The 24699-nt window shown below is 41.1% G+C and overlaps 1 protein-coding gene across 1 annotated transcript in view; it reads left to right on the forward strand.

The window, feature by feature from the left end:
• Nucleotides 1-24699, forward strand: part of LOC105492692 (kinesin family member 5C) — a 154254-nt gene that overhangs the window by 97468 nt on the left and 32087 nt on the right. The window contains exons 12-17 of the mRNA XM_011759927.2: nucleotides 3270-3445; nucleotides 8869-8937; nucleotides 11299-11505; nucleotides 13629-13775; nucleotides 20955-21143; nucleotides 24338-24455. Of these exons, the coding sequence (XP_011758229.1) occupies nucleotides 3270-3445; nucleotides 8869-8937; nucleotides 11299-11505; nucleotides 13629-13775; nucleotides 20955-21143; nucleotides 24338-24455 (906 nt within the window). The remainder of the gene's footprint in view (nucleotides 1-3269; nucleotides 3446-8868; nucleotides 8938-11298; nucleotides 11506-13628; nucleotides 13776-20954; nucleotides 21144-24337; nucleotides 24456-24699) is intronic.

Consider the following 24699-nt stretch of genomic DNA (forward strand, 5'->3'; position numbering starts at 1 on the left):
TGAAAAGAACTGGTTGTTTAGATGTAGCTTTGTAGGAGAAATGTTAATGCTTTGATTGAGAGAATTGTTCAAGAGAAACCACAAAGTCTGCTGTAGGTTTCAAATACTGTTTTAATAATAATAAAAATAAACCTGAAAGGGACTTGCATGGCTATACCATGTTTTATTTTTGGAACTGAGCTCCAGCCACAAAGTTATTGTGAAGATCTCAGAAACACAAATCACAGAATAAGTAAAAATAGTAATTTATGTGCCAAGCCTACAAAGTTGCAAATTTGTCAGGGAGAGGAGGGGATAAGAGATGGACTTTAAACAATATTGCCTTTTGTGCTTTTTACATATGCTATCTTCATTTATCTTTAGAACAACCCTGTGATAAAGGCATTGTTATTTCCTCTCCTTTACAGAAAGTAAACCAAGAGAGGAAGCAGGAGATGGGCTTGTGATTAATGAGACCTGTTTAAAGGTACAATGTGGCTTTAGCGTCCTGCCGTAGCACTGGAGATGACGGAGTCTCTTGACTACTTTCACAGTGCCTTGTAGCAGCATTGGCTAGCTTGCTGGATTTCTGCCATCTGGAACAACCCTTCCACTTGGTGATGCTGTAATTCCTTAATGGGAGAAGAGGGCAGCTTTAGGGGAAGTCAGGCCTGTGACTTTGGTTAGAACAGGTCACTTGCTGCTAAGGTTATAGAAGTCTATCCCCAGCCCCTGCCCACTCAGCTGAATCAAAACACACACTGGGCAGCTCCTTAGCTCACCCTAGCCTCATGATACCGTTGCCTCTTTGGCCATTTGAAACCAGAGAACACAGGGAATATGTCTCTTCCAGATGTTTTTGTATCTTACCTCTTTACTTGGAGTGAGTTGGCCTGTGGATAATGTGACCATGTTCTGGTTGGTGTCTGGTCTAGTACAGCTAAGAATTTCATCTTTGTCATGCCTAAGCTGGAACATTAAATTCATACTGTATTGGATTGCCCTGTTCCCAAATTTTAGAAGCTAGAGCTCAAAAATTAGAGATACTGTCACAATCCAAGAAGAGGAAGGATATTTACCAAAGTGTTAGTGGTGAATTTCTCTGGGGAAGGAACAGAATTAGAAGGGAGGGGTGAAGGAGGACTTTCAAGTTTTAGTTGTATATTCCACATTGCTTGAGTTGTTTATGTTAAGAATGTATCCTGAATTATTTGTGTGGTTAGAATATCTATCTATCTATCTATCTATCTATCTATCTATCTATCTATCTACGTCTATCTATCTATCTCTATCTAATATGTTTAAGAAAAAAAAAAAAAAACCACGATACTGCTTTTATAGCCCATGGATTTAGCAGACTGTAGAGAATATAGATCCTTTAATTGGATGAAATCCAGTCTGCACACTAAGGTTGTTGATGGATATTTTAAGCCAGGAATTGGAACTGAATGAAATATTGATTTGGTTCAGGTTCAGTTCAAAGGCTACTCTGATATTCTGGTTTTGTTTCAGGTCAATAATTTTAGAAAAAAGGCTTAAGTATAGCACAGTCTTGTTGGAAAAGGAAAAAGGGTTGGCTCAATTTTATATTCAGCAAAGTAATAGTTTATTCTACGTTTTGCTTCAAGTTGCTGCTTCAAATGGAACTGTGATACAAAAGTGAAAACATTGGGTGTTAATTTTACTTGACACAGAGGCCCCATGTCGTATTTTGTGGTTATTCAGTGAGATAATGGAGTCATAAGCAGCAGAACTAAACTATGACAGTGTTTTGTTTATATTGAGATAAATGTGTACAGCGTTCAGGTGGGTTCCTTGAGGCATGATATATATTGTTAATGAAGCCACAGATTGAGATCTCAGTTACTCTATTATTTATTTATTTATTTATTTATTTATTTATTTATTTTTTGAGACAAGGTCTTGCTCTTGGTGCCCAGGCTGGAGTGCAATGGCACTATCGCGGCTCACTGCAACCTTCGCCTCTCGGGTTCAAGCAATTTTTGTTCCTCAGCCTCCCAAATAGCTAGGATTACAGGTGTGCACCACCACGCCCAGCTAATTTTTGTATTTTTGTACAAATACTGAATTTTCTATTTTTACTAGAGATGGTATTTCGCCATGTTGGCCAGGCTGGTCTTGAATTCTGGCCTCAAGTTTTCTGCCCGTCTTGGCCTGAGCCACTGTGCCCTGCCTTCTGTCATTTATTTTTGAAAAACTCTCTGACTCAACGCAGTTTTCCTGGGGAATTTTTACCAAATGGATTTTGTGGGCTGAGAACTGGGGTGAGGCTTGGAATACTGCAGACACTCTGACTACTGACTGAAGCAAGATGATGGTAAACATTGTGATGGAAAAGTATGTTGGGTTTGGTTTTGCTTTCCAGGAAGATATTTGGGAGACTCAGTGGGGCCGGTAGTTTTCTTAGAATCCTTTTTATGCACTTTATGTCTTTGATGTTCTTGTTGGAGATAGCCACTGGCCAGCTTGTGAGCTGTACCTTTTCCATCAGTTTGATTGTCAAATTTGGCAATTCTTCCTTCGAAGGCCCCAACAAATGCTACTCTGCAGACTGGGAAGTCGTAGGTAGGATCTCTGCAAGATAGTCTAGATTGGCTGCATTTCTTTCCTAAGACTACCTGATATCACAGTAGATTATTCTATTTGAACTTTCCAGCAGAGCCAATTAATTCTGGCTTCTGGGGGAGACAGTGGTATGGAAATGTGAGCTTTTGCAGCGCTAGTCTTGGATCCAGGGCTACCCTGTCTTCTGACCTCAGATTCAGAGATTCTTGAATTCAGAGGATTTGAGCCTTACAGTGTTCTATCGAACAATGCCAGTGTGTTTCTTTACTTGGCTGTTTCCATTAATGAAACAGTGACATAATTAATTCATAATTAGGATGCCTTAGAGGTCTGTTTCCTTTTTAATCAATCACTAGAGAGAATATGACTCTAGTAAAGCCCCAGGATATTCCTCAACTAAAGCAAAATGAATGTAAAGAATTCAGGCATCTCTGCATGTTGGAGTAGCTTGGAACCGGTTTACTTCAGGGATGCATCTTGAGAGGGGAGATTTTACACAGTTCTCTTTTTTCTTAGACTTGTTTTGGCCAATTCACTAAGACCTTTCTTATCAAATAGAAAGAACACAAACTGTAACCACACAACAACCCTTTATTGTGTCCTCTGTGTATTTTTCACCAGGACTGGTTATTTTTAGTACTCTTCCTGGAGGGTTTCATACTCAATTTCTTTAATCCCCAACTCTGCTCGGCTATGTTTTGCAGGAGAAGCTGTGCCTGAGGATGAACAGATCAGTGCCAAGGACCAGAAGAACCTGGAGCCTTGTGATAACACCCCCATCATAGACAATATTGCTCCTGTTGTTGCTGGCATCTCTACAGAGGAGAAAGAGAAGTATGATGAAGAGATCTCCAGTCTCTACAGACAACTGGATGACAAGGTCTGTGGCCAGAGATTTATAGTTCTTACTCCGCTACAAAGATGAAAGAGGGCGGTCCCAGCTCCCCGTGGAGCTGATGTAGGGCTACAGCCCGATCTTTATGTCCGGTTTTCTAATACCTACCCTAGCACTTTAATGGTGCAGACTCAGGGAGCTTGATTCATGTGGATTGGAAATGTTAAAGGGAACTTGACTGAAAGAGCAGTGTGTTGGCCTAAACAGACAGGTAGTTGTTACTTAGAGTCTTGTCTTCTAGAGATTGGACTGGGCTGATTACTGCATGAAAGGCGGGGTGTGTGAGTGTCTGTGATCTTTAAGTCTCCTTTCCTTTCTTCTCTTCACCTCTTGGAAACTCCAGCAGTAGCCTCAGCTAGGGGCAAGGGTGGTGACTCCCAAAATTCAAGCATGTACTTTAATCATATAGCTATAAGGCTCTGGGATGAGAAACAGATAGTAGTGTGGTCTGATGGCTTTACCTAATTGGTGAAGCTCTTTTCACGGGTATATTCTTGAATGAAGTAGTTTGAACATGCTAATTAGGGATGTCCAATTTTATGACAAGCTTTTGGGACTCAAATAGTCATGTAAATGCACAAGTTGGCATAGAGGAAAAGAGGCGTTGGAGAACACTGGGAGAACCAATTAAAGGTTGGGTTAGGAATCCCAGAGGCATAAGAATTAAATTGATGTTTTATATGATCTTGGCATGTTGCCCTTGGAATATTCTAAATCCTTTCAGTTCACTTCATTTCATCAAGGTTGCTGATATTTTTAGTCTAATTTAATCTTTTCTATTGTGGTTCATCTCAGAGTGCTTAGGGGCACCTCTGGCTTGTGTGAAACAGCTTTGTTATGTTAACATTGCCATTAATCTTACAGGCCTCTCTCTTTGGGGTAAAGCTCAGAGTCTGGTATAACCTTTGCAAGCCGAATGTGACTGGTTGCCTTAAGGAAGGTAGTTCTGCTTGTTTATGATTCCAAGAGCTTGCACTATAACCACAGCGTTATTCTGGGGTCATCCTACCCTTCTGAAAACACATTTAATAAAATATTCACACCCATGAGATGGGTTACTTGCCCTTTAGGCTCCAAGCATACCGTTATCTTCCATTTCTGTCTATGTATTTTATGCAAAGCTTCAAACAAAGAGAAAAAATAGATCAATAGTAAGTTAACAGTATATGCAATTTCTTGATTTCTCCAAGGAATTGCTATTGTTTAAACAGTAAAGAACATTAGACCATATGCATTTTTTTCTCATTTTAGAACCGATGGGCTCATTTTTAGTAATCGCAGAGAATCCTGGGTGAGAGGGTGAGAAGCTGTTTCTGTGCTCAGTTCTCTATGAATAGACGCCTGCATGGCGGAATCGGGATCATTTACCTCGGCAGCACAAGGAACTTTCATTGATCCAAGAGAGAGACTTTAGAGTCTCAAATCCAGCATACAAAATGTAGTGATTAGGACAGAGAGATGAAAATGCCATGTCCAAGGCATTCAGTTGGTAGCTGAAGAACTGGCTTGACAGTCTCTGTCTCCTGATGGTCAGCCTAGGCCATTTCGTTATGTCATTTTCCTACAGCATGTGCTTTGAAAATTCTGTAAGACCCACTGTTCGAGGCTAGTATTTGTGGTCCACCGCATAATGATGCTGAGAGATATGGGAGAGGACTGAGCCTAAAAACCTCAGCCTTAGGGGGCACCAGAGCTAATGGTTTGCCCTCAGTGACCCTTCCCATAGACTGCCTGATTATGTCTCACCAGCTGTCATTCTTAGGGGTCCTCCTCTGAAATGTTCTAGGAGGCACTTCCATGTTTCTGTTGACGTAGGTGGTTTGACACTTGAAGAATACATGAGGTGGGATATGGCCCCTTCTTAGTTTACTGAAAGGTAGAACAGGAGGTATTTAGGTCTGGGTGAGGCACTAGCCCAGGGTAGTTATGTGACTTACCCAAGGGTATGTCACACACAGGCAGCAGAGCTAGGATGAGGTTATATAAATCTTCTGACTCCCACCCAGTGCTCTTCCCATTTCACCCTCAGCCCTTTAAATGAGGACCTGGTCCACCTCAGTGAATCTATTTAGGGTGTGGAGGGAGAAAGACCACACGGTTTCCTCCCAGCTGCCCCTTCTGTCCCTCCGTGCTGCCCCACCAGGGCTCCAAGCACAGGTACTCTCCCGAGGCCATGCTGTGTGATGGGCAAGCATGCGCTGTGGAGTCAGACCTATGACAATGACACTGAGACCCGGGCAGACTTGTGACGATAATGCTGAGTCCTGGCTGATGCCTGGCCCTGCTGAAGGTGCTTTTCTCATCTGTATCGTGGGACTCATATCTGTTACTTCGAAAGGTTGTGGTGAGGGTTAAAAGTTTCCGGTACATTGCACGTGCCCAGTAAATATTAGTTTCCTTCTTTCTCCTGGGCTGGACTGGGCTCTGCTTACTTCTGTGTGTGGTGTGGAAGGGGTGAGGTGCCAAGGGGGCCACCAGCAGAGACACATTGTGAACAAGTTGGCTCTGGCACTCCCTGTCTCTTAGTCCCTGTCCCTCTACACTACTGCTCTGCTCTTGGAGATCCTGACATGAACCAAGCTTAAATAGAAATGAAAGTTGATTATTTTTATGCAGATTACCATTGCAACAAAAACATCTTCATAATTAAAGGTGACCAGTGACCTGTTGACAACCGGGGTTGACCAGTTTCTCATTTATAAGGGTGTGCATGTTATTTTGTTTTATTTATCATTATTATTATTATTTGAGATGGAGTCTTGCTCTGTTGCCCAGGCTGGAGTCCAGTGGCACGATCTTGGTGCACTGCAACCTCCACCTCCCAGGTTCCAGCGATTCTCCTGCCTCAGCCTCCTGAGTAGCTGGGTCTACAGGCGCACAGCAGCACACCCAGCTAATTTTTGTATTTTTAGTAGAGATGGGGCTTCACCATGTTGGCCAGGGTGGTCTTGATTTCCTGACCTCATGATCCAGCTGCCTTGGCCTCCCAAAGTGCTGGGATTACAGCCCTGAGCCACCATGCCCGGCGCATTATTTTTTAATTTTTGAGATGGGGTCTGTTCTGTTGCACAGGCTAGAGTGCAGTGGTGAAATCACAGCTCACTGCAGCTTCAACTTTCCGGGCTCAAGCCATCCACCTGCCTCAACCTCCTGAGTAGCTGGGACTACAGGCACATACCACCACACTCAGCTAATTTTTTTTTTTTTTGTATGTTTTGTAGAGACAGGGATTTGCCATGTTGCTCAGGTTGGTCTCGGACTCCTGGGCTCAAGTGATCAAGCTGCCTTGGCCTCCGAAAGTGCTGGGATTATAGGCGTGAGCCACTGTACCTGGCCTCATGTTATTTCATGTATAAGAAAATTCAAGTATAAAATACTTTCTGAAAAGTACTTTAAAATCTGTTATCCATGGACTAGATCTTTAGAGCCGGCATCAGAGTGAGCATGCTTATGCATGTTCTAAGAGATGCAGTTGAATGTGTAGATATAAGCACAGCTTATTATTCTGGAAGTTTTGAAAGACTTTAAAAAAAAATCACAGTGGATCTCATTAATTCCTTAGGTAAGTTGCCTTAATAAAGGGTAAATGTAGTTTGGGAAATGTCTGTGATACAAGTGATCCACATCTTCTGTAATATCATCCTTGTTCTTCATCCTTCCCGGGTGGGGCCAGGGGCCCTTAGTTTTTCACTGTACCTTAAAAATCACTGCATCCCAGCTTGTCACCTGTTGGGAGGAAGCCTGCATCTTCAGGCTTTGAAATGAGCACAGTGTAAGGACAGAGTTTACTCCATTTCTCTCCTTTCATGGTTTATATCACTTGTAGTGCTTGTCCATTTGTCCCAGGAAAAGAGATGGTGGCTCTCCAATGGTAAACTCTTTGAATCCTTTATGCTAAGTTGTTTAATATTTAAGTGCTCAGGAACATAAACACAAAATCGTTCCTGGTAACTGACATGCTACATTTATAAAGTAGAAGAGAAAATATATCTACAGAATAGTCTTCTAGTTGTAGAAGTGCCAGTTTTTGGAGGTTTCATTCTGATATAATTTCCCTAACTCACCTGCCAGAAATATGATTCGTGCAGGAAAATAGAACCGTTAAAGAAACATTGGTGTAAAGAGTTCAGTAGAAACAGGATCTCTCTGAGCAGAAAAGCGAAGCCAAATGATATTCTACATAAAGGACAAGGAGATTCAAATCCTTTATGGCTGATTTTAGAATTTTCTTTCTCCATGGAAAGCATTAGTTTGTGACATTAAATTAACATGATTCAAATGTATGCATAGATACCGCCAAACAGGCTGGGGAATATCCCGTGGAACATTGAGGTTCTGTGACCCAGGCCCTTAAGTGTGGGTTGGATTTCATCTGTGGAAAAGGCAAAAGGCACAGTACAGGGTGCGTTTTTTTGGGCTGCTGATGAAAACACCTAGGCAGGACCTGGCACGAAGAAGTGCCCAAGGATGCTCAATTGAATCTGACGCTGTCTGTTGTTTAGACCCTCGAAGCCAGGTTGTTATCTTCCCAGGCTGTTTTAAATTTTATTTGAAGTCGTGAAAATAATGCAGCGAAGACTGTGTTTTTTATGTAGTTAGCCGTCATCTGTCTGCTGCTTAGCCTGCACTGGGGGTGGACCGAGTCTAAGGGGAGGTGGGGAGAGGTAGGCAGCAAATACCCTTGCTTTTGTGGCAGCAACACCTAGTGGCAGAAAATGAGAGAGAGAAGAGAGAATTTGCCTTTCCCACTTCAGTGGCAGCCGAGAAAGTAAACATGAATGCTTCTGCCCCTCAGCTGCCCTGAGGTTTTTTTGTTTTTTGGTTTTTTCGTTTGTTTGTTTGTTTTTAAATTGTTAAGAAAATTAACTTCCAGTCGAGAGGGAGGTCTTCCAGTGCCAAATCTCCAGTTCATGTTTCTCCCGTCTGAGAGGTTTGAAGTGGAAACGTTGGCTCTCCCTACCGATCCGGTGGTAGCACTCCTGCTTACTGATGTGTTTGACAAGACTTGGGACAATAATATATGATAGTGCAGCTAGATAGAAATTCACTCCTTTATTTTTTGAATTAGGAATTTCACTCTTAACATCTTTGAATTAGAAGGGATATCTCTAACGTCCCTTTCAGTTCCCAAACTCTAGATCTCTGATTTCTCAATGAGCAGGAATTGAGCTGAATGTGCAGGATATTACATTTCCAGAATATTCAGCTGTTTCATCTGCTGAGAAAGGTGGGTGAAGAGGTATTTTAAGTGAATGAGATCTCGGAACCTGTCTGCTTTCTGTGCAGCAACGCCACACCATTCCTTCCTTCTTATTAGCAAGCTTATGGTAGTCGCCTGTCATTGGGAGACTGGGATATCAAAAATGACATAACTAACAAAAAAAACCAAACATGATGTTTCGTTTCAGGATGATGAAATTAACCAGCAGAGCCAGCTGGCTGAAAAGCTGAAGCAACAGATGTTGGATCAGGACGAGGTAAAGAATGCAATATATTTTTTTTCCACAAAGTTCTTCTATTACTCTTTGTTGTTGATGTTTATTCAGGAATTTAATTGGCAAAGAAGCTTTTCATAATCACAGAATCATGTGGAAATTTCTTGGTAGATTTCCCTTCACTGCCTCTTACAAGCTGATTATCACTGAATTTAGAAAATACATGTCTGACTTTCAAAAACCCCTGATGTTTTGAGATTGAGTAGCCAGTGGCTACACTTCGTCCTGGAAGGGCAGAGACCTTTGGTTGGGTGATCAGGCAAGGATGATCCTTTTTTATTTTTATTTGCTTTGAGACAGGGTCTCTCTGTTGTCCAGGCTGGAATGCAGTGGTGCAATCATGGCTCACTGCAACCTCCAGGGCTCAAGTGATCTTCCCGCGTAAGACTCTCAAGTAGCTAAGACTGCAAGAGTGTGCCACCATACCTAGCTAGTTTTTTAATATTTTAAGACAGAGTTTCTCTGTGTTGCTAAGGGTGATCTTGAACTCCTGGTCTCAAGCATGCCTCCTGCCTTGGCTCCCAAAGCACTGGGATTACAGGTGTGAGCCACCACACCTGGCCTTGGGCAAGGATGATTCTGCCTCCAAATACCCAGCAATACTGTGTCCTGTTGTTTGAGTCCTACTTCAGTTTTGCAATCAGCTGGCTCAGATCTTTGATATACACCATGTTCTCCTGCTGTCCTGTAGGGATACACAAACAAAAACAAAAATAGAAGGTAGAGGAGGGGAAGGCAAAGAGAACGGGGCCCGAGTACTGCGCCAGCATGTATTTAATACACTAAAAAGGAGGCAAATTGTTTTCAGTCTCTCCCCAAAGGCATTCAGTTCTTCAGTAAGTGTTTTTATTACACTGTGTTTCGCCAAGTATTTTACAAACAAGAACCTAAGCAAAGGATAGCCAGCCAACCTATCAAACATGCACAATTAATAATTCCCTTGCTGAGGACCGTTTAAGTGTTGTTCTCTTTTGTGCTTTAAGCTGCTTTCTGCTTCGTTGCTGAAATGCTATGGATTGAATCCCACTGTGCAATGACAGCAGGTGCCTGGGTTCCTGTCCTCAGTCCCAGGCCTCTGTAGGCATAAAGGACTCTGTAACCATTTCCTTCCTCTTTGTTCCTCTTCATCTCTTTAGGGCAATGATTACCTCCCCTGCCCAAACACTTCCCTTGATAGAGAGACAAGCTACACTTTTATAATCAGGTGAACCATATTTCCTTATTCTCTCTCTCTTAGCTATAGTCGAGGCCTTCCATTTGCTTGAGTTTCCTGCCCTCTACCTCCCATTCTACTCCAGTCTCCCCAACATTGGCACAGCTGCCTGAGATAAACTTTCCTTCTTGTTACTGTTAAAACTCCTTAACATTTTAATTTTTCTATACTATCAAGGCAGTATCTGTTCAATATAGGAAAACCAATATAGGAACAAAGATAGTGAGAGCATCGGCAAGCCCAGATATTTGCTTTTAACTAATGATAATGTTTGGGGTACATCCTTCTATATCTTCATGATGGATGTTAAAAAAAGGTAACCGATCACTCTTGTACACTGTTATAGTTGATTGTGAAGTCAACCTGTTTACAATGTGAAATCCTGATAACATGTAAAAACTATGTAAGTGTTATTCGTTGTCATTTCCTTGGAAATGACTCAGATCTTTTGTTTGTTTGTTTATTTATTTATTATTTAGATGAAGTCTCACTCTGTTGCCCAGGCTGGAGTGCAGTGGCATGATCTCGGCTCCCTACAACCTCTGCCTCCCAGGTTCAAGCGATTCTCCTGCCTCAGCCTCCCGAATAGCTGGGATTATAGGTGTGCACTACCATACCCAGCTATTTTTTTTTTTTTGTATTTTTAGTAAAGATGGGATTTTGCCATGTTGGCCAGGCTGTTCTTGAACTCCTGACCTCAGGTGATCCACCTGCCTTGGCTTCTCAAAGTGCTGAGATTACAGGCATGAGCCACTGCGCCTGGCCCCATCCTTTGCTTAAAATATTGAATAGCTATAAAATGCAGTGATTTTTGATGTGTGATTCATTCTTTGAGTTAAGGGTATACAGCTGTAAACTAACAACAACAACAACAACAAAAACAACATATGAAAAACAACATACAAAACAAAACACATGCGCACAAAGCAGATTTTTGCAATAAGAGCATATCTGCCTTTTTCTTTTATTTTTTTATCGTCTGGACCATACAGTGGGGTTTCCCATCATCCTGAACTTTTCCAACTTGTTTTCTTATATCTGGCTTTTAAATTACTTACTTTTGGATACAGCACAGAACATAAACATTTGAACATTAGATTCACAAGTTCCATGCCATCTCATTTTCCCAGCTTTTAGCTTCCACAAGAAGAGATTATGAGAAGATACAGGAGGAACTGACACGTCTCCAGATTGAAAATGAGGCAGCCAAGGATGAGGTGAAAGAAGTTCTCCAGGCCCTGGAGGAGCTGGCTGTCAATTATGACCAGAAATCACAGGAAGTGGAGGATAAGACCAGGGCCAATGAGCAGCTGACAGATGAGCTGGCCCAGAAAACGGTTGGAGCATTTGTGTCTAGGGGGTGGGACTTCCTTGGCTGCCATTCCTGTACTCATATTGATATTCATTGACAGACATGGTATAAGGAGGCAGTAGCTGAATAGTTATTCAGTGTTAGATACATTCCCTGAGGTCCCTCCAACAATTGAAATACTTCATGCAAGTGACTTTTGTTCACTCATCCTGGAACTGCACATCATGACAGTTTTATATCCAGAGAGTTGATAACATTAGTGGGGATGCTTTGTGGGAATAGTCACAAGAGTGCAGACTTTGGAGCCAGAAAAATCTTAGTTACAAGTCTGACTTCATAACTCTTAGACCTTAGCTGAGACAGTTAAGCTTCGTGAGTATTCATTCCCTTATCTGTAAAAATGGTGATGATAACATGCTGCTTGCATGGTGTGAGGATTAGTGACAGTCTATGTAAAGCACTTAGTGCACATCTGTGCATATGCTACAGTATCAATACATACATCTCAAAGCATTGCTACTGGCAAGAGTGGGGTCCCATGGAAGATATGGACTTCACTCTTCTTGCTTATACCCTCCTGAATGAATTCCATTCCCTCCAGTCAGCTTCTTGTCCTGGCTGTTACCTTCAGGAGCCTGGAACTAAGCTGCCCTTGTTTGTTTGTTTGCTGTTCTGTTTTAAGCCAGTGCTTCAGCCTGCACATTCCCTTATTTCCAGATTCTCCAAATGAAAGACACCGTAGGTTCTGCAGTGAGCTAGCGGTAGCAGGAGCAGTGAGTGTTTGGCATGGCGGGGTGGAATATGTCCTTTTCTACCTGGAAAATGGGTGGTGGAGAAGCTGACTGGCTCTAACCTGCTGTCCTTAGTACCTCTGCCCAGTGGCCTGGTGTCCTGGGCTTGTGCCCAGCCTGCTTTGTGGAAAGCATCCAGTTTAAAAAGAAGTAGCAGATGGCACAGGAGAATGCTGATCTGCTGACTGTGAGGCTGACAGGAAATGCTCCTCACGGCATACATTCAGCTGCATGGAGGAAGACTTTTCTAGCAGCTTCCCAAGATGGGGACTACTGCCTCTGAGGATTTTAAAAACAAGATGACATAAGCAGTTGGCAATACCAAACAAAATAAAACAAACTCATTCCGAAGTGGCTTAGGAAAGGGGGCGACTTAGATTTCCTCTGCTTAGTGTTTTCTATCGGATTATTTTAATTAGTCCTTCATATTACTTGCTTCTTAAAACAATGAAACATTTTTCATAATACAGTTTTTAATTTGTCATGAAACCAAAGTATTACTAGATTGGTGTAGAAGGCTATTAAAATTATACAGATTGTTTAAAAATGCTGTAGCTGCATATGGGAGAATTTTATAAATAGATAACCGTTTTCCTGATGTTGAATGTTAGTTAAGAATACATACCTTTTGGCAAGATACATGAAGGATGAAAAAGAGAAGAGTTTATTAAAGTTTGACAAGAAAATAGAGCTTCTGCTATATAATGAGAAACCAACTATTTGTTGGTTTTTAATAAGTAACCTATTGTTGGTTTGTAATAAGTAACCTAATTTTGAAAAAAGATGAGTGTTTTTAATTCAGCTTCACTCTGAAAATTTGAAGACTTTTTTTTTTGAAGTTGTTTTCTAAACTTATTAAACTACTTCTTGGCCATCTATTCTAGACCCATCTGTCTTTATCAATTTAGGTGGGAATATGGAGGTGGCCCAGGGAGCAGGTTTGTTTAGGAGTGGAGGTGGGGACCCTTGCAGGTAAGTTTAGACCCTGAAATGAAACAGATAGGACTAACATAGAATATCTGGTAAGTAGGAAGATGCAATTACATGTTATAAACTTAAGGACTTCTTTTTTGGCTTTTACTTATTTTTAATAACTTATTTCCCTGACTTGGAATTGTCATCTGATATGTAGACATATAATGTATCAGGCCATGTGATATAACTTGTTGATAAAGAGTTCATCTTCTTATCCAAGAATGCAGTGCTATGCGAGAGTTTGCCTTAAAAGAATTCTTAGGTTGAAGTCATGTAAGTCATGTCAAAGAACTCCATTCTACATGATGGTGTTATGTGTAATGTGGAGTGTATGAAATTGATGGGCAACTCTTTGAATCTGTTGTTGAAATTTGTTTTTCAGACTACATTAACAACCACGCAGAGAGAGCTGAGCCAGCTACAAGAGCTTAGCAACCACCAGAAGAAAAGGGCAACTGAGATTCTGAATTTGCTGTTGAAAGATCTGGGGGAGATTGGTGGAATTATTGGCACCAATGATGTGAAAACTGTAAGCCAGCCCTTCTTTTATCTTCTCTACCTGCTCCTATCAAGTTAGCAGGGTCTGTGCTTGACTCTTTTAAGCATTCAATGCTTAGCACTGTGCTTCGCATCTGCCATGTGCTGGTTAATGTTTGAATGAATGAAAAAAGGGCTAATTGAATGACTGAGTGAATTGTTTGTTGGGGTGAGGAGGAGGAGAAAAAAAATGATCTTTCAGGTCTAGGCAATGTCTTCAAATCTTGGTTGGCTTTGTGTAAATTGGTTTATTTCTCAAACTTATTTCCTAATGTTGCAGAAGTTTGGAATTAAATCGCTTAAGCAACAGTTCTAGTCTCAGAATTGTGTTTTTCCTTTTCTAAAAGAACCCAGTGGAGTGAAAATTCTCCAACAAGTCGACGTGAAAGTATTAGGATTCTAACAGTGGCTTAAGCAATAAAATCATATTTAATTATTCACAATATGAGAAGTCTAAAATCTTGCTACTCAGGGTGTGATCTTCCTCACCTAGGAGCTTATTGGAACTACAGCCTCTCAGGCCCCACTCAGACCTATTGAATCAAAATCTGCACTTTAACAAGATTCTCCAGGTGATTCTTTATGCTTATTAAAGTTTGAGAACCAAATTTTGGTTTGGTGCCATGGCTCAACGATGTCAAATTCTCAGGCTTTTTCTCTATTTCCTTTCTCCTGTCCTCATCCTGTTTCCTTTTCATAATCCAGATGATTGTGCCTCATGGTAGCAAAATAGCTGCTGTAGTACCGATCATCACATCCTCACTCAACCACATCCAAGGCTTAATCCAGGAGGGAAATGTATCCCAGAAGTCCCCAGGAGACATATCCTTACACTTCATTGGCCAGAATTGGATCACATGACCACTCCACATTTCTGGGAAAGCAAAGGGGAATAGGATTACTATAATTGGCATAAATCAATCATCCAATCATGATGAATCCCTTGGGGTTGTACACATTGTTGTTCTTGTTTTTTGTTTTTTTGTTTTTTGTTTTTTTTTTTTTAAGACAGTGTTTTGCTTTTGTCGCCCAGGCTGGAGTGTAGTGGCACAATCTCAGCTCACTGCAACCTCTGCCTCCTGGGTTCAAGCAATTCTCATGCCTCAGTCTGCTGAGTAGCTGGGATTACAGGCATGTGCCACCAGGCCCTGCTAATTTTTGTATTATTATTATTTTTTTAAGTAGAGGTGGGGTTTCTCCATGTTGGCCAGGCTGGTCTCAAATTCCTGGCCTCAAGTGTTTTGCTCGCCTCTGCCTCCCAAAGTGCTGGGAATACAGGCGTGAGCCACCACATCTGGCCATTGGTGCTGTTGACAGCAAGAAAGTCAGAGATGTGGAGATAATAGGGGTGGTATAAAGCTGTCCAGAAGCTAGGAATAGAAGGAAGAGATAGAATTAAAAATGGTATCAGCCAAGAACAGGTAACAATTTGCTGGAATATAGAAAGGCCAATTGTTGTCATTAACCAAAAAAAAAGGATAGAGACATTTTTAAAACAAAACAAAGCTTTATTGAGGCATAATTTACATAAAGCTGCACATATTTAAAGTATGCAGTCTGAGAAATTTTGACATATGTGTACGGTCATGAAACCATCAGCACCATTAAGATAATGAATGTGTCCATCTCTCCCAAAAGTATGTGGGGGAGGTTTCTGGTCTCTCTATTTTGTTTCATGGATCAAATCTTTCTGCCAATACCACAATGTTTTGATCACCATAGCTTTATAATAATATAGCCTGTTATACAAAGGAGTCATTGACGAATATATGTTGATTTTGTTGAGCTGGGGAATGGTATTACATTGCTTACCTTACATGTCACAATTTCCTGAAACCAAATTCTTTGAATTTAGCCATTTTATCTTTAAAAGGCTGAACTCTACATCAATCTGCTTAGTGGGAACACTCAAGTTGTGAGTTGGGATTGTTAAATACTGGAAAATGCTCCCAAGATCAGGCTTCTTTTGTAGACTATTTCTGGGAAATGTTGAAAGCCCTTTTTGGATGGCGTAACAGGTCTCAGCTTAGAGTACATGACCTCTCATAAACGTAACCATGCTTTCATGGAACATTCATTGTAACCGATTATTTCATAAATCCTTGTGAATGAATCTAATTCTAGCACAGACTTCTCAGATACTATAGAGTTAATCTTATTAAGCTTCAGTTTGGTGATTTTGTATTTGAAGATTTAATTTTTTGAACCATACATTGGTGTTGAGCAATAAAATTTGATGTGAGGTGATTAAGTGGCCTCAAAATATGAAGGTGGAGTTGATTTATGGGAAGTTGATGCTTGCTGCTGATAACGATAAAGGAAGAAGGTATTTTTATGCTAAGTTCTAAAATAGAGCTGATGAAAATGCTAATGAAATCAGGAGTGTCTGGGTGCTTCAGTATTGAAGAAAGAGTCTTTACTTTTGGGACTCTGAAGTATGATTGAGATTGAGATTATTTTTAAATAATCAATTGCATGTTTTTGAGATTATTTTTGGATTCCAGACATTGGATGTCCTAGTTAATTTCATTGATAGCCCTCATTTATATCATTCTTGTTTTTTTCGTATAATCATGAGTTCATCATTAGGGTGATGAGAGCCAATGGAGTAGTATGACTTTGGGTGAGTCACTGTACTTCTTTGGGCTTCATTTTTCTAATTTATAAAATGACAAGATAAGCTCAGACAATATCGAAGATTGTCATCTCAGAAATTACATGACTTCTGCACATTTGTTTTAGATTTATCCTTATAGGTACAGGTACTTTTCTTATTGGTCATAACTGTGAATTGATATGGTAATTCTTTTGATATAGGAGAATGAACAGATCAAGGAAATTTTCTTCAGTGGTTTTGTATTTTTGTTCCTAAAATGCCATTTAATTTTCACAAGGTCCTTCCTGGTAGGACTCTGGGATGGGGGGAAAATGTGGCCCTTGGAGCCTTCCCCAGTCCATAGTTCTAGAATATGACAGCTCTGAACAGCCAGAAAACAGAAAAACCCATATATCCTCAGCTCAATCATGTCTTGAAACATTTCCAGAGTCCAGTCATTTTGTCTCATCAACAAAACAAGATGAGTCCAGCGTATAACAAGATGAGCCCAGTGATAGCTTTATCCGAGTTTATGAGTGAGCCTTCTCTTCCTTTCATGTACTGGTGGCACTGAACTGTCAAGAGAAGTATGATGAGGTCCATACATTTGGAAAGGAGAGCTTTATTTTTCATAAAGGGTTGCAGGCTGCAGGATGACCATTCTTACAGGTTGGGAAGTGTAACCTCTGGCCAGAAGCCAGAAATAAGCACTTTGAGGGTGGAAAGAATAAGAAAGGGATTTATGTTTTTCACAGGGTGGCCAAATATACTTATTCAACAGATTACAGGAGGAGTTATGAAGATTCATGAAGGAGTGGCATGTGCATATATAGTAGGAAAACATGTATGCAACATGGGTCCATGTTCACTTTGGTTTAGAGACTTAACATTTAAATGTATTATAATTAGGCCCTATACATCAAAGGGTAAAGCAGAGGACATGAAGGCTCTCTGTGTGCAGCCTTAGTAGCCTGCCCAGAACCAGAACCACTTCGTGGTTGGTGGTCTCTTGTTGGGGAAGGAACACTGGTTGGTGGTTGTGTTGAAATTGCAAAAGAGAAGGGCAGGGGCAGGCCGTGGTTGATATCAGCAGTGAAGCAGTGGAGTGAATATTTCAAAAGGGCTGGCTTCTGTTTAAACCTTGCGGAAGAAGGCCTACTGCCGATTGGCGAGGGAGGGGGTGTGACCAGGCGTTTCCAATTTCACAATCTGTCATGGCCTGGAACTCGGTATTTAACATTCCTCTGGGGTCTCCTTGGCCACGAGGGGGTGTGTTCAGTCATTTGGGGGTTTAGGATTTTATTTTTATTTCTTGGGGCCTACCTTACCTCACTACCTTCAAAGGAATCTAGCCAGAAACTGAATAGAAAGTTGAGGTAGAGTAAATGAACTGAATTGGACTCACTGCCTAATTTTCATTTGGCCCACACTGACTTGTAGGCCTTTAGATGTGAACATGCACCTTACTTACCTTGGGTGTGGTCTAGGAATGGCAGTAGTTCATCATCTTGCACAGCCACTCCATGCTTGAGAGACGGGGTAGGGAGGTGGAGAGGTGGGGGCGACTCCCTGTATAGGCAGGTAGAAGCAGCAGGCCACATCTTCCAAACATTTCATGACGGTGCGGTCTTTTCTCCTGGGTTGGTCATTGATACTGGATCCCATGGTCTAGTATGTACCTCTGGGGCATTATCAGACTCTGGGACAGTTATAAATAACATTTCAGCACAAACTGATTATTTTTTTTTTTGAAATAACAGTGTCCTAAAATTACTGGAAACCTTTGAACATGAAACCACTAAATATATGAACTCTGTAGTGGTAAGAAACCTCACAGTTAAAAACCATTTGTTAGGGGTATAGTTTTTATCCATCAGGCACAAACTCAAAATCTCCTTTTAGATCTCCAAGGACAAGAACTGGCTTCAGAAGTTATAGCTCTGGTTTGGAAGAAGAAATGTCTAGCTCTCATTTTGGAGGAAGCCCATCTTTATACATATCTATATTTTTACTCTTCCTCAATTTACATGGGATCTGGGCATAAAAGACAAAGTGTCCTACTTTAACAGACCTGGAAAAGAAGAGGGATTCATTCTCTTCCCAGGGTGCCAGAGCTGCTGGCTTAGCAGCGTTTTCCTACCAGGAGCTGGTGTAGGCTGTGAATTCCATGTGGAGGAGATGGATTTTACCTTATCTCTCTGCAGAAACTGGACAAGATGTAAGATACACCTGGTCAGGCTCAGAAAGGTGTTTCTCATCCCTCACCAACACTGGACTAAAGACAATGGCAGAACACACTGAACTTGAAGATTGCATGCTTTGGAATAGAAAAGGAATGTACTGAGGAAGGGTGTTGGTAGGCAGATCTTTGGCAGTCGGAAGTAAAATGGGTTTAACAAGGACCTCCATGAAGGTAGAGTCAGAAATAGATACTTGTCAATTTTCTTGCTGTTGACATACATTCTGCAGTATTATTGACACTGGAGTCACTTGACGTGTACTATCGTTGAATTTTTTTTAAATTTTTAATTTTGATTTCAATAGATTTTTGGAGGACAGGTGGTGTTTGGTTACATGGATAAGTTCTTTAGTGGTGATTTCTGAGATTTTGGTGCACCCATCACCTAAGCAGTGTACACTGTACCCAATATGTACTCTTTTTTCCCTCACCCCACTTCCCACCCTTTCCTCCATGTCCCCAAAGTCCGTTGTATCATTCTTATGCCTTTGTGTCCTCATAGCTAGCTTTCACTTATAAGTGAGAATATATGATGTTTGGTTTCCCGCTCTTGAGTTATTAATACTTCACTTAGAATAATGGTCTCCAATTCCACCTAGGTTGCTGCGAATGCCACTATTTCGTTCCTTTTTATGGCTGAGTAGTATTCCATGATTTTATATGTGTATATATATATACACATACACACACACACCCCCACATTTTCTTTATCTACTCGTTACTGATGGGCATTTGGGCTGGTTCCATATTTTTGAAATTGCGAATTGTGCTGCCATGAACATGCATGTCTTTTTCATATAATGACATCTTTTCCTCTGGGTAGATACCCAGTAGTAGGATTGCTGGATCGAGTGGCAGATCTACTTTTAGTTCTTTAAAGAATCTCCACATTGTTTTCCATAGTGGTTGTACTAGTTTACATTCCCACCAGCAGTGTAAAAGCATTCCCTTTTCATCACATCCATGCCAACATCTATTATTTTCTAATTTTTTTTATTATGGCCAGTCTTGCAGAAGCAAGGTGGTTTCACATTGTGGTTTTGATTTGCATTTCACTGATAATTAATGATGTTGAGCCTTTTCCATATGTTTATTGGCCATTTATATTGTTGTTGAATTCTTATGGTAAGGTTGATGCCAAATTACAGGAACTCAGCAGTGTCTAGTGTACTTCATATTTGCTACCAAATTTCAAGGCTGATGCCTGATTCCATTTTTTTAGCCCTTAAATGTTTATTGAACAGATAGTTATATGATGAGTGAATGACAGCAATAACGACATAAGTGGGCACTCGGGAGTGTACTGTGGAACATCAAAAAACCATGGTTGGAGTCATTGTATTTCAACCAATGGAAGCCTCTGTTTCTGCGCCGGATTCTGGACGAGGTTCTTTGTTTTCTCTTAAGGTGCTAGGCTGCCCTCTGGTGGCTAAACAAAATATGCACACAGTTACTTGTTCATTTGGTCAATTGCTCTTAAAGACCCTGTTTGCATTGAGCCGATGGGTTTCTATCCCAAGTATCTTGCTTCAACTTTTGTTTCCAGTAGAGCTTTGAAACTTAGAAACCAAATATAGATCATGCAGGAATTCTGGCTGTCAGAATCTTCTCTTATAAGGTGGATTTAGACTGTTGTTCTCAGAGGATCTTAAATAATGAGCTAGATTACTGTCTGCTTGAAAGGAGCAGGTGTGAAAAGGCAAAGGAAAATAGACTAGTAGTAGTAATGAAAAGTTATGCTGAGAAACCTTCATCAAGAAGCCCTTTGGTAATTCATAGTACATTCTTATTCATTCGATTTTCTATTTAATTGAGGACTAAACATGGAAACACCTTTTTATTTCAATCCTTGTTTATAGAAACATATTCAAGGCATTATACTACTTCTCTACCTGAATAAGCACACTATGGAGAACATTAATGAAGTTTTGATTTGAGTTTTTATAGGAATTCAGCATCACCTTTAGGAGCATTAGGTCTTGCTGCTGTTACAGAGATATAAGGTGTAAGACATTGAATGGAATACCTTTTTGAAGTTATCTCCTTTTAAAAATCTTCAGTGTTTCTTCTTATGCTGTCATCTCTCTAAAAATTGATGGTAATGAAAAACCTAATTAATTAAGGATTATATTTAGTAGGGGGTTTCAACTGAAAGTTTGACCTGAGGTTTAGGAGAACGTGGGGTTGAATGTTTAGTACTTTCCGCTTGTCCTTTAATTGGGATTCTGAACCAGAAATCCATGGACACCTTGGGGATCTAGGGGCAGGTTTCAGGGGAGTCCGTGAACCTACAGAAATTGTGGGCAACATTTGAGTGTGTCCCCTCCTGTGCTCAGTTGGCAGATGTGAATGGAGTCATCGAGGAGGAGTTTACCATGGCCCGCCTGTACATCAGCAAGATGAAGTCAGAGGTCAAGTCCCTGGTGAACCGCAGCAAACAACTCGAGAGTGCCCAGATGGACTCCAACAGGAAGATGAACGCCAGCGAGCGGGAACTGGCAGCCTGCCAGCTGCTCATCTCCCAGGTGGGCCCTTCCCTTCCCCCTCTTTGTCTTGAGATCTGCTGCCTCCATGCCCTTGCTGGTGCTGATGGTGCGCCATAGGCTTAGTTGATGGACTTTGCTTTGTGTAAGCTTGGCCTCCCCAGGCGATGGCAGCCCAGGTCTCTTCTTAGAGCTACATTTTGTTGTGAGAAATACATGAATTCTGATGAGTCGTTTCCCATAGATGGATGGCTAGCTAGCTAATGAATGTAAAAGATTGGGTGGAATCTCTAAAATTCCTATGAGTAAGGCAATATTCCCTCATCTTTTAATCTCTACCATAGGTCCACTTTAATATGGAAAAACAAACTACTACTAGTAGTAGTAGTAGCAAGTGGCATTTTATTGAGCTTTTACTATGTACCATATACCGTGCTAAGTACTTCACATGCATTTTCTCACTTAATCTTAAAAAAATCCTGGTAGGCAGGTTTTATTATTATTCCTCTGTTTCAGACAGGCAGCTGAGATTTAGATTAAATATATGTCCGAACACCTACAGCCAGTGAATGACAGAGCTGGGCTACTCAAAAAAATGTGTGTGAACCCAAAGCCCATGTCTTCAGGGGCTGTTCAAGTCCCAGGGCACATTTCACTTGCCTATCGAGTAAGGCTGCTCTTCTTCCTATTGGAGTGGCATTTTCAGTTTAGTAAAGTAGCCTCAGAAAACAGCAACCCAGTTTCTGGGCTACCACTGATATCGGAGCTTGGTATTTGGGTCTGGCGTTTCCAGGAGGGGTCTAATTGTACACTACTTACTGCCTTATGCGAGGCATTAAAATAGGCTGTCATTTGGAGGAAACAGGAAACGGATACCAACATGGATTGGTGTGTCAAATAATACTGAGGCGGACAAAAGCATACTTTGTTCTGGTGTGCTTTTAACCATAATAATGTGTAATCACAGAAACATCTCCAACCTCTCTGTCTAAAATGAATCCACAAGGTTCCATTTTATAACCAACATAATAAGCAGAAATGTATTGAAAAGATTATTCCGCGCTAATGTGTGATAGTAAAATCGATATATTCATACATTGTTGAGAAAAGTATAATTTGGTCAGTCCTTTTGGAAAGCACTGTGGAAATCAGAAACCATAAAAATGTAAGTATAATTTAGTCCAGTAATTTCACTGACAGTATTTTTCATTGTTAATGAAAATGAAAAAAAATTTATTTCATATGGTATTCTCATTTCCTGATTAAAAATATTAAAAGCTTTTATGCAAGGTATTGAAGACAATGTTATTTTGGATTATAATAAAATAAATTGCCCAAATATCCACTGATAGACTAATAAGATAAAGTTACATGGAATAATATTATACAGCTCTTATAAAAAATGTAAAAACCTAGCCATTGGGAAAGTCTAATTATATAAAGTTACGTGAAAATGAAAATGCTGAGTTAGATTTATGTTGTGCTTTGCATTCCTGCAGATAAGACCAGGAATATCAGGGGGAAATAGTCGATACATTGGTTTATGGTTTACACCACTTTTTCTGGATTTGCTTTAGAATTTTATTTTTTATAATTATATAGTTATTATCTATGAAAAGTGAAAATAAAAACGATGTACATAAGGGAACAGTGCACCCCATATGTGATTTCTAGGTCATCTATGATACCAACAGCATGTGCTTTGACCAGCCTGCTTCTAACATTTGGGGGCCAAGGCAAGGGTACTAATAGAGACCCCATGGCCTGCAGCCCACCCTCTTCTCTTTCAGGCTGGACATACCAACTCCATGTCCAAGTCCCTTTTGCACCTGGTGTGAACTGATGGAACTGTTAGATGCCAGCTGCCATTTGTGTAAATGGGTGAGGAAGAGGTAGTGCCAGCCCTGGCCTTCAGACCTGGAGTAGGAAGTTTCTAGGTCCCCAGTACTCTGAGTGTGGTCTAGAGGAGACATAGGTTCAGGTGGACATGCTCCCTTGGCCTGTGAACCCTTTGCTTAGTGGAGTAGGGTGCAGCCAGAGGAGGGCCCAGTGGGGTACTCTGAATCGTCCAGGTCTCAGACTGACACTGACTTTGCTGTATGAGATCAGAGTCAAGAACATTAGGATGTGTTGAGTTTAAAGAGTACCTGTTCTAAAGTTCTCTTTCTACATCAGCAACAAACACAGGTTCCATTAGGTGGTGGTTTGCACTCTGCTACAATTCATACATTGCAAAGATTCGACCATTATTTCCTGAAGTTCAAAAGTAACAGAAACCATGGCTCTTTATTTTCTGATGTGATCTAAGGAACCTGGCAGTCTTTCCAGCTGAAATGCTATCTTCTGTGTTTACGTTCATCCTCGTCACCAAAAACTGTGCTTATAAGATGACTGCTCCAACGGAGTTGTGTTTTCTGGAGAAGTTATTTCATTAGATTAGAGCTCAGTCTCCAGGGTCTCCTGCCTAAAGCTGAGCTCCCTAGATCTGGAGAGGGAAGTGTTCTGTACACATTTTCCATCTGCCTAGAAGTTACCACTGTCCCTGTTCAGCCAACAAGCTCTCATTCATTCATTCATTCATTCATTTCACTAGTATTTATTAAGCACCTACCCTCAGGGAGCTAACAACTAAAAAAGACAAGACAAATGATGTAGACATTAGGTGCTGTAAGAAAGTGTTGGGGCCTGAGTGATAAGGAGCTAGCCAGGGCAGTGTGTGTGTGTGTGTGGTGTGTGGTGGGTGGTGATGGTGGGGAGGGAAAGCTTCCAGGGAGAGGAAAATGCAAAGGTCCTGAGATGGGAATTGGTGTGTCTGAAGGACAGAAAAAGGAAAGACCTAATATTTGAATGGTGAAGATGGAATCCAGAGGTGCATGTTCAATGAATGAGGCCTTCAGCCCCGCACTTTTCCCAGCCTGTTTCTCTCATGCACGCTTTTCTCTGAGGAGCGAAACCCGCTTGGCCTTCGGCATCTCACGTTAAGTGGATGGTGAGGAGGGGCCTGCCATGAGTGGTGTCTGTGGGGAATGAAGCCAAGAAGCACAGGGAGAAGCAGAGGTCTGTCTTGGTGTGATTCTGAACACCAAGGCAAGGGTGAAATGGGCACCATTTGGTAGTGGCACTCAGAAAAGGGACTCAGGAACCCCTCCTGTCTCTCATTTTCCCACCAGTCAATTCCAGGCCAGCCTGGATGATCACCTGCTAGTCATTCACTCTTCCTTTTTGCTTGTTTAAAGCACGAAGCCAAGATCAAGTCTCTGACAGACTACATGCAGAACATGGAACAGAAGAGGAGGCAGCTAGAAGAGTCCCAGGACTCGCTCAGCGAAGAGCTGGCTAAGCTCCGAGCCCAGGGTAAATATTTGACTAACGCGCAGGTGTCAAACACCTGGCCTAAGGCAGACAGCCTCTGGTTGACTGGAATCATGATGTTTAGTTTTGCTTAGTTGAAGTATTTCTAGGTCTGCTGCAAACAATAGCATAACTGGAAAAAAGGGAGAGATTTCTATATCTTTTTTTCTTTCTTTCTTTCTTTTTTTTTTTTTTTTTGAGACAAGAGTCTCTCTCTGTTGCCCAGGCTGGAGTGCAGTCTGCGATC

This window comes from Macaca nemestrina, chromosome 11 (assembly GCF_043159975.1).
Source record: "Macaca nemestrina isolate mMacNem1 chromosome 11, mMacNem.hap1, whole genome shotgun sequence".
Classification (NCBI taxonomy): domain Eukaryota; kingdom Metazoa; phylum Chordata; class Mammalia; order Primates; family Cercopithecidae; genus Macaca; species Macaca nemestrina.